Source organism: Oncorhynchus clarkii, chromosome 20 (assembly GCF_045791955.1).
Source record: "Oncorhynchus clarkii lewisi isolate Uvic-CL-2024 chromosome 20, UVic_Ocla_1.0, whole genome shotgun sequence".
Classification (NCBI taxonomy): Eukaryota; Metazoa; Chordata; class Actinopteri; order Salmoniformes; family Salmonidae; genus Oncorhynchus; species Oncorhynchus clarkii.
The window spans coordinates 9,882,456-9,893,540 of record NC_092166.1 but is presented as its reverse complement, the minus strand read 5'-3'; the positions used below and the strand labels follow the sequence as shown (position 1 = coordinate 9,893,540).

At 44.1% G+C, this 11,085-nt stretch overlaps 1 protein-coding gene across 1 annotated transcript; it reads right to left on the bottom strand.

Moving 5' to 3' along the window:
• Positions 1-1,149: 1,149 nt before the first annotated feature.
• Positions 1,150-7,830, bottom strand: LOC139376772 (ubiquitin-conjugating enzyme E2 U-like). Its single transcript, XM_071119689.1, has 10 exons — positions 7,762-7,830; positions 7,499-7,580; positions 7,230-7,322; positions 7,045-7,136; positions 5,960-6,086; positions 2,967-3,003; positions 2,396-2,484; positions 2,200-2,290; positions 1,395-1,513; positions 1,150-1,310 (listed from the first exon to the last, which is right to left on the bottom strand). The coding sequence occupies exons 1-10, from the start codon at positions 7,828-7,830 to the stop codon at positions 1,150-1,152; spliced, it is 960 nt and encodes a 319-aa protein (XP_070975790.1).
• Between the last annotated feature and the right edge of the window lie 3,255 nt (positions 7,831-11,085).

Genomic DNA, 11,085 nt, shown 5'->3' with positions numbered 1-11,085 from the left:
GTGTAGTGTAAAATGTTACGTGATGTCATTACGTCATGTACCTGTGTTATATAGGTATGCACGTCAGCTTTGACGTCGGCGTTAAACTAGACATCGGGCCGATGCCGATGTTGGCATTTTTAGCTAATATCGGCCGATTTCGATATGTTCACTGATATATCGTGCAACCCTAAATAATAGAATTCATATCATAATATTTATGCCATTTAGCAGACACTTTTATCCAAATAGATAGATGGGTGGCTGGATGAAAACACAGTCGACAAAGACGGACAGAAAGCACAGACAAAAGCTCACTTGTCAAACGATAACAGGCAATATATTTTTTACAATAGGAAAACAAATATAGGCTAGATTGAAAACTGGACACTGTACCACTCAGCCATTAGGTTAGCCACTGTAGCCCCTTACCACACCCAACCCTGTTCTCTCCCACTGGAGCCCCCTACCACACCCAACCCTGTTCTCTCACACTGGAGCCCCCTACCACACCCAACACTTTTCTCTCACACTGGAGCCCCTTACCACACCCAACCCTGTTCTCTCACACTGGAGCCCCCTACCACACCCAACCCTGTTCTCTCCCACTGGAGCCCCTTACCACACCCAACCCTGTTCTCTCCCACTGGAGCCCCCTACCACACCCAACCCTGTTCTCTCCCACTGGAGCCCCCTACCACACCCAACCCTGTTCTCTCCCACTGGAGCCCCTTACCACACCCAACCCTGTTCTCTCACACTGGAGCCCCTTACCACACCCAACCCTGTTATCTCACACTGGAGCCCCCTACCACGCCCAACACTGTTCTCTCTATGACCAGTTTGGCCTACCATCCCTCACAAGCAGATTACAAATGAACTGGTTCACCCTTACTTACTAACCCTTACTGGCTAAGCCCCACTCCTGTCCTTCTCCCAGTCCTTCTACAGCCTACACTCTCAAATCAAATCACACTTTATTTGCCACATGCACCGAATACAACAAGTGTAGACTTTACAGTGAAATGCTTTCTTACAAGCCCTTAACCAACAGTGCAGTTCAAGAAGAAGAACATATTTTTATATAATAATAAAGTACAAGACGTTTTCACATTTTATTGGTCAAGTGTATCTAATTGCAAGGCGTGTATGTACATGCACGTGGAGGCATCACTCCTCCTCCAACTCCTCGAATGACAGTGAGTGTGTCCAGGCCACCAGTTTGTCCACCTCGTTCTCCCAGAGGTCCTGTTGCTGTTTGTCATGTGCTCGACAGAGACTCCTGGTGGCCATGGAGTCTCTCTGCACATTCACCTGGGGGGTCAGCATGTCTACAAGGACACATAAATGATGGGCTCTGTCATTGCTCACAGTAACACACACACACACACACACTGAATTCATCATAGACTTACCTGGTGTTCTGTAGAGGAGGTAAATCTTTCTCATTTGGTCCATCCTCGCCTGTCTCCACTCACTCACTGGTTTGGTCTTCTTAGGCTGGTGCACGGTACCATACATTAAGGCTCTGAACCTGTCACAGAGCACATCTGGTTATTATGGCTCTGAACCTGTCACAGAGCACATCTGGTTATCATGGTTCTGAACCTGTCACAGAGCACATCTGGTTATTAAGGTTCTGAACCTGTCACAGAGCACATCTGGTTATTAGGGTTCTGAACCTCTCACAGAGCACATCTGGTTATTAGGGTTCTGAACCTCTCACAGAGCACATCTGGTTATTAGGGTTCTGAACCTGTCACAGAGCACATCTGGTTATTATGGCTCTGAACCTGTCACAGAGCACATCTGGTTATCATGGTTCTGAACCTGTCACAGAGCACATCTGGTTATTAAGGTTCTGAACCTGTCACAGAGCACATCTGGTTATTAGGGTTCTGAACCTCTCACAGAGCACATCTGGTTATTAGGGTTCTGAACCTCTCACAGAGCACATCTGGTTATTAGGGTTCTGAACCTGTCACAGAGCACATCTGGTTTCAATTTCTGAATGAGTGAGATGTTGCCTTTGTATAGCATGGTTTATAAACAAACAGTGAATTACGGAAAGTTGATGCAAAACCCAAATCATATTTAGGAAAGGCAGCAGCTATGGGAAATCAGACACGTGTTTTAACCAGCAATCTTACAAGCCAAGAGGTCATCTCTTATTTTATTTATTTACTGCTCCTCTTTATCTTTCAGAGTAAACAGACTTACGTTTCACACTGTGTCCCCATGGGAGAGTCCTTGTCTGGTGTCCCATGATACATGGCAAAGGTCTCAGGGCGCTTGATGAGATCCTCCAGGGCTGGAATACATCATCAGATTAACCTGTTACACGCCTAACAGTGCTAACTCCTAATGTACACTCCAAGGTCATGAGGAGTGCATGTATTTAGATGGAAAGACATACATTCCTTCCTCATCCACGAGCCAGCTTTAGTGGTGGCCATCTTTGTCCATGTCTTCAGATAATCCTCAAAGGGGATTCTCCTCACAGGCCTGGAGGCATTACATTTAGCCATGGAACAGAGAATATTACACTGAACTGCCGTAACTACAGTAATCAACAGTAGAGTACTATCATGATACTGTGCAAGAAATTCATAATGATTTCACTTTGATTGTGTCATGTCAAAGAAAGAGGACAAACCAGAATATAATACTGTGATGTCAGTGGCATCATTTGTGAATTAACTAATCAATCACTAATCAATCAAGGGAAAACAAGAGGAAAAATATTCTGGAAATGAAAGAGATGAGCACATGGAAAGTGGAAATATTCACTTTGCTCGTTATATATTTACATGTTCTTAATTCCATTTCTTCCTTACAAATGTGTGTGTATTTGGATATATGTTGTGAAATGGTTAGATATTGCCGCACTGTTGGAACTAGAAACACAAAGCATTTCGCTACACCCGCATTAACATCTGCTTAACACGTGTATGTGACAAAATAACATTTGATTTGATTTCTCTCACCTGTTGTGTGAGTTCAACTGCACAGCTTTCCTGTTCCCTACAGGAGAGGTGGTGATAATAGACAGATCATTATTACCACTCAGTGTGAGACGGGATATGATCGCCTTATCTTAGAATAGACTAGCGGCATCGCACCTTTACCGGCGGTAAATCATTTAATCTTTGAAGACTGAGAGTGAAACCACAGACTCTTCCACTCAGTAACAAAAATCCAAAGCACAGTGGAATGTAAAGTAGCCAACGTTCATGGTGCAACATGAAGAAAATCAGCAAAGAAATTGCAGGACGCAAATCAACCACCAGTAGAAACAAAAAGAGGGGCTTCAACTGAATAACACATGGAGTTAACACACAGCCTTTTACAGTGACACGTTCAAATGACCTGCTATGAGGTAAGGTCACCCAGTGGTGGTGGAGCAGAGTGTCACCAAGACTGAGCTGAGGAACATGGAGTTAACACACAGCCTTTACAGTGACACGTTCAAATGACCTGCTATGAGGTAAGGTCACCCAGTGGTGGTGGAGCAGAGTGTCACCAAGACTGAGCTGAGGAACATGGAGTTAACACACAGCCTTTTACAGTGACACGTTCAAATGACCTGCTATGAGGTAAGGTCACCCAGTGGTGGAGGAGCAGAGTGTCACCAAGACTGAGCTGAGGAACATGGAGTTAACACACAGCCTTTTACAGTGACACGTTCAAATGACCTGCTATGAGGTAAGGTCACCCAGTGGTGGTGGAGCAGAGTGTCACCAAGACTGAGCTGAGGAACATGGAGTTAACACACAGCCTTTTACAGTGACACGTTCAAATGACCTGCTATGAGGTAAGGTCACCCAGTGGTGGTGGAGCAGAGTGTCACCAAGACTGAGCTGAGGAACATGGAGTTAACACACAGCCTTTTACAGTGACACGTTCAAATGACCTGCTATGAGGTAAGGTCACCCAGTGGTGGTGGAGCAGAGTGTCACCAAGACTGAGCTGAGGAACATGGAGTTAACACACAGCCTTTTACAGTGACACGTTCAAATGACCTGCTATGAGGTAAGGTCACCCAGTGGTGGTGGAGCAGAGTGTCACCAAGACTGAGCTGAGGAACATGGAGTTAACACACAGCCTTTTACAGTGACACGTTCAAATGACCTGCTATGAGGTAAGGTCACCCAGTGGTGGTGGAGCAGAGTGTCACCAAGACTGAGCTGAGGAACATGGAGTTAACACACAGCCTTTTACAGTGACACGTTCAAATGACCTGCTATGAGGTAAGGTCACCCAGTGGTGGTGGAGCAGTGTCACCAAGACTGAGCTGAGGAACATGGAGGCCAGTGGTGGAGCTGAAGACAGAGAACACAGCCCAAGCAGCTGAACTGTCTGCCAATGGGGGCCAGAGTGACAGCCAATGAGAAGGAGGTGGAGGAGCAGCTGAACTGTCCGCCAATGGGGGCCAGAGTGACAGCCAATGAGAAGGAGGTGGAGGAGGAGCTGAAATGTCCGCCAATGGGGACCAGAGTGACAGCCAATGAGAAGGAGGTGGAGAAGGAGCTGAACTGTCCGCCAATGGAGGCCAGAGTGACAGCCAGCGAAAAGGAGGTGGAAGAGCAGGACAAAGTAGCTGACAGCACTTAGAGAGGAGATGAGCATCACCAAGACTGATCTGCAGCTCCAGAAGAACAAGATGGAGGAGCTGAAGAGGGAGAACACAGTCATGGAGGCCAGAGTGTCAGCCAATGAGAAGGAGGTGGAGGAGGAGCTGAAGAGGGAGAACACAGTCATGGAGGCCAGAGTGTCAGCCAATGAGAAGGAGGTGGAGGAGGAGCTGAAGAGGGAGAACACAGTCATGGAGGCCAGAGTGTCAGCCAATGAGAAGGAGGTGGAGGAGGAGCTGAAGAGGGAGAACACAGTCATGGAGGCCAGAGTGTCAGCCAATGAGAATGAGGTGGAGGAGAAGCTGAAGAGGGAGAACACAGTCATGGAGGCCAGAGTGTCAGCCAATGAGAATCAAATCAAAATCAAATCAAATCAAATTTATTTATATAGCCCTTCGTACATCAGCTGATATCTCAAAGTGCTGTAAAGAAACCCAGCCTAAAACCCCAAACAGCAAGCAATGCAGGTGTAGAAGCACGGAAGGACGGAGGAGAAGCTGAAGAGGGAGAACACAGTCATGGAGGTCAGAGTGTCAGCCAATGAGAAGGAGGTGGAGGAGGAGCTGAAGAGGGAGAACACAGTCATGGAGGCCAGAGTGTCAGCCAATGAGAAGGAGGTGGAGGAGGAGCTGAAGAGGGAGAAAACAGACAATATGTTCTCTGCTGGTTTGACTGATTCAGGAACTGTAGGACCATTCAATACTGAAACCCAACTGATCTACAAGAGAGTCACCACCAACATTGGATCGGTCTATAACCCAATAACTGCTATGTTCCCAGCACCAGTGAGATGAGTCTACTACTTCAGATTCACTGCCTGGGAATACCATGAGAGTAGGCCTGTTCCATGATGACCAAAAAGGGTTGTATTTAATTATGTACGCACTGACCATCGTGGTAAGTATGTTTCAAAGGCATTGTCTCTAGAGCTGGACCATTGGGATGTGGTCTACATATGTCTCCCCTCAGGGAAAGGGCTCTATGACAGTACTAATAACTACAATACCTTCAGTGGCTTCCTGGTCACATAGGGAAGCACCGTTGCTGTAATGAACTCTGCTTTCTGATAGGAGCAGAAAATCTCCAATGTTCCTCTCTAACCAATAGGAAGCATTGAAAAAGAATGCTGCCGTTTGTGTCTTAACATTACTATAAACGTTCATGGTAATTATTGCATGTATTTCTGCTCAACAACATTTTCACACACAAACTTTTTGTTGCGAGTTCGATCAACAACATTTTTGTTGTGCAAACTCACAATCCTATTGCAATTGTACAATAATATTTTTGTAACGTAGCCCAATGTAACCAATAGCTAATCCTTGTACTTGGTGGTGCTCACTCACTCTCCAGTTCCTGGCTGGCCCTGACACATTCCAGCACCACACGGTGGTAGGAGGATGGGCTGGACCAGAGCATGTCAGCAGCTTCGGGGTTCACCGCTCCCTGCAGGACTGGGTTGGACAGCATGGTCTAGAGGGGACATAGGAGAGGAGACCATACAGACTTGATATTACTACACTACTACTGCTGTATGGGTCTATGAACACAGCAAGTGGCAGTGCTTTTTTAAAATGAGTATGTGATAAAACTATCTTTATCACAAACTACAAATTGCTGTATCCAACCTGGACTCAGAGGTAGACGTAGCATAGTAAACGTACATCTGGGACATTCCAATTAGTATGATATGTTTTGTATGGTATTAATTTGTGGATGTCCATCATCCAATTCATATGATATGTTACGAATTACAATTTATGATATGTTAGCAATTGCAATTCCTACAATATGTTAACGAATTTGTTGTGGCTAATGTTAGCTAGGTGGTTAGGTGGCTAACGTTAGCTAGGGTTAGGGGTTAAGTTTAGGGTTAAAGTTAAGAGTTAGGTTAAAGGGTTAAGGTTTGGGGAAGGGTTAGCTAACACTAAGTAGTTGCAAAGTAGCTAATAAGTAGTAAGTAGTTGCTATTTAGCTAAAGTGTTAAAGTTGTCCATGATGAGATTTAAACGCGCAACCTTTGGATTGCTAGATATTCGTGTTATAAACCCAGCCATCTGTTCCGACTAACCACCCTACTTTCATTTTTGTCTTAAGTAAACTTCTGTCTTATGTGGGGACTCCCTAGTAGCGCAGCAGTCTAAGGCCCTGCACCTTAGTGCTAGAGGCGTCACTACAGGCCCTGCTTCGATTCCAGACTGTATCACAACCGGCCGTGAATGGGAGTCACATTGGGCGGCGTAGGCCGTCATTGTAAATAAGAATTTGTTCTTAACTGACTTGCCTAGTTATATAAAGGTTATGGTTAAAAAAAAATGTAACCATACCAAACGTAACATATCATATACTGTACATTTTTGTGTCCTGGCTTTACGTTTACTTCTAGACCAGGCTGCTGTATTTCAACATGTGCAGTGAAATGGGTGCCAACCTGGATGCTCAGAAGAATACTGCTGATTGAGATGCTGGGGTTCCACTCGCTGTCCAGGCAGGGGATACATGGGCTACCTGTGTCCTTGTCCACTTCGGTCACAACAGACATGTACAGGGTGAAATTAAACACCTTTTTCCTTTTTATGACACATTCATGGACAATAGATATTGCCAGCAACTCACCATTGGGGTGGAAAGGGATGGCGGTGAATTTGACGGTTGGAGGGACAGAGTTGTAAGACTCAGTGAAATGCAATGTCAGCAGCAAAACAGCACCTTATAGAATGGAAAGATTTTAAAACTAAAATTGAATTATTTTTTTCTCCAGAATGTACTTTTGGTAGTTCAGACACCCAAGCCCTAAATGTAGACCGCGTGTAATCATCATCAGTAGCTGATCATCATCATCGATATTATTTTGTGGAGGCTGAACATTCATGGCCATATCACACCTTCCCACAACGTGTCTTTCAGTCCTTCCACTTTAGCCTCCCATTCAAGCAGGCTGTGACTTACTGGCTTGGCCTCCACTCCCTTGTCATAAAAAAAACAACTACTTTTAGTGCTTCACTGGTTATTTGAAGGTGACATTGATTACCCGCTTGTTTCCTGTGAGAGATTTTGTTTTTGATGAGCACACAGAATAACCTAAAATCTTAAAATATATATGATGGATACATAAAACATAATTGTAAATAAAGTTCTAAAAACGTACTTTTAGATTCGCTGTCTGCAGTTTGAGGTATTGGTTTCGCAGCAAGAAGTGAGCGTGGGTATGCATCATTGGATGTCACTCGGTCCTTCACAATTAGACAACTGTATGGGCGAATATTTCATAGAACAAACGCATGCTTTCATAGTCTGAAATTATAAAATATTACACTGGCGCAACGCATAGACATACTGTTTTCCAAGAGAACAATGGAGCAAGGTGATGTAATGTTTTGAAGCTGTTGTCAAGCAACATGTCGGTCAATTTGGTGGGAAGAACAGCTTTGTATGGAGCCAATTTCACTTGCTTGTCGTGTCGCTATAACAAGCTCCGTATTAAAGGGGGCAATCTGCGATTGCTACATCCATGTTTTTACTTAAATTAATGATATTCAACCATTGATTCTTGAAGAATAGAACTTATTAATGCCTCATGCCATTAGTTCAACTGTCTAACCCCATCAGAATCCAAAACATAACTTTGTTTTACTTCATTGTTTATAGACATCGTAATTGTAAACACACTGTATAGCTTCACATATAACTTAAACTATAATGATGATCTTATTGATGGTCTGACTTTGCATCTTTGCATAGCTCTGTCTATGAATTTGAGAGTGGTTCTCCGTCTCCATCCCTAAGGCATTTATTTACCTAAAAAAAAGTTGTCGCGTTGGCACGTCGATGTTGTTTGAACTGCAGGCTGCCTTTTAAATCACATTATATGAACACCGAATTTATACCTTTTCCTGTTTGGGATGCATTTTTCACATGTTTCATTTTGATTATATAATTATTTAGGTTACTCATTAGGCTACCCATTTATGAAAGACTCCATTCTTTATACCTTGTGGGATTTGACTAAGGACAACAACTAAATAAGAAGTTGATCATGTTTTATTTTTGGTACAGTACACTCTTGCTCAATGTGAATCTGAGTGGTGAGTGTTTTGAGTTGGGCTATTTCGCACAAAGATGCAATATCGCACAACGATGCAATATCGCACAACGATGCTATATCGCACAAAGATGCAATATCGCACAAAGATGCTATATCGCACAAAGATGCTATATCGCACAAAGATGCTATATTGCACAAAGATGCTATATCGCACAAAGATGCTATAGCTATATCGCACAAAGATGCAATATCGCACAAAGATGTGATATCTCTTCTCCATTTGCCTGCGTCCATCAGGTTGCCAAAGAACTTTCACCCCGTGGGGTCTCGTAGAGTTCAATCTTTATCACTCTGGCCACACTACGAGATGGGGATATAGTCATTTAGTTTTTTTTGGTGATCTTACATGATTACGGTTTCTGATCATTCTGTACATGTAAACCTTACAGTGTCCACTAGTTTGTTATTTCTTGAGACAGGATGAGATGCAGTAATGGTCAATGGCTCATTTTCTAATTGGATAATACCGAGGTGTTAGATGTCCAGGGCTGGTGGGCATGCTGCGTGCGTAGCCTCTATTAAAAGGACCGTTAAATTATTGGTTGATTGAACACCCACCCCGTCACCATCAAAGGCAGCTCCAAAATGGTGCTGGCCACCCCTCATGGCCTCAGCCAGGTCGGCTGCATAGGTGAGGTTAGTATCATGGTGCTGACCCCCAAAGTCTTCCAGGGGGACATACTTAATGGCACATTTAGCAGGGGAGCCCAGCCCAGATCCTCACATTGGGACCTACCTCTGATGATTAAACAGAGGGAAGGAAGGAAGGAAGGAAGGATAGAAGGATAGTCAAGTTTAATGATGAACAGGTTGATGGGACAAGTGACATGGGGTCCATGGGCAGAGGTATTAAGGGACAGGATTAAAGAATAATTCAATCATTTGATTTAGAGAACTCTCCAGTGCCCCACTGGGACTGTTGAAAGAGACTATAATTAGAGAAATCTCTCAGTCTTTGAGAGAGAAGTTCAGAGAAACTGGGTTATTGGATAGGGAGTGAGGTTTAGGGCGAAACCGGCCTTAGACTTTGAGGGTTTCATAGATGGAGACATTTGGTAAACCAAAATGAGAGATATTATTGAGAAATATGAATAGACAACTGAAAGTGGGGCAGCAGATGGCCTAGTGGTTAAGAATTTAGTGCTAATAACCAAAAGGTCACTGGTTCACATCCCTGAGCTGACCAGGTGAAAATCTGTCAATGTTCCCTTGAGAAAAGCGCTTAACCCTAATTGCTTTGGATAAGCTTGTCTGGTAAATGTTATCACAGGGGAGGTCCTGTGATATGGTTCTAGGAACAGCTTGAGTTATACATTTTTTCCTAGCTGGATTTTTCCATAGCAGACAGTTTGTGTAACCCCATCCTCACCTCTCTCCTGAGAGACCGGATCATGTAACAGACAGTTGGAAACAACAGCTGAACTCTCAACTAGGCTCCTCTCATCTTTACGATGGCACTGTGTGACATTAGATGGATATCAACATCTGCACTTATAGAAACGGTATAACTATATGTTCTGTACTGTACATCGGAATAGAGCAGCCTTCTTCTTACCTCCTAATGTTGCAAAGCCAGACGAGTGGCTCTCTAAATACTGCAGATACTCCAACTACACGTTGTAGCTGGAAGGTCTGGCACTGTCTGGCACACTAGATTCCTAACCTCCATGCATGGCGTTCTATACGGATCTTGATGTGGTTCTCGCCAGACAACAGCTCCTTCAGTGCAGCAAAGTCAAAGGTGTTCCTCGGCATGTTGGCACAAGACTCTGCCGAGTCCACTATCTCCACTGTGAGAAGACAAAGATCCTCAGGGATCCAAATAGGGAAACAGTTGAAAGAATAAACACAGAGGCCATGTTCTGTGGCCAGATTCAATCAAAACCAGAACCTATGCTGTTTAAAAAAGTCACATTGATCTGGCACTGCAAGCTTGTAATGTTTTTATTTGTTTTTCTATAGTGCAGGTTGTATTGAGATCTAGCCTAAGTGTGTAAGTGACGTTTTTTCTATTGCCTATGTAACGGATGTGAAACGGCTAGCTTAGTTAGCGGTGGTGTGCGCTAAATAGCGTTTCAATCGGTGACGTCACTTGCTCTGAGACCTTGAAGTAGTAGTTCCCCTTGCTCTGCAAGGGCCGCGGCTTTTGTGGAGCGATGGGTAACGATGCTTCGTGGGTGTCAGTTGTTGATGTGTGATGTTCGCGCCCGGGTATGGGCGAGGGAACGGTCTAAAGTTATACTGTTACACCTACTCTAAAACTGCCAACAAGGAATTCCGTTTATTTCCTTCTATTCAAACATCAGGTACCTGATTTATTTCTCCAAAACTCTTGTCAGGTTGATGTGAGTGATGTGTTTGTGCTCA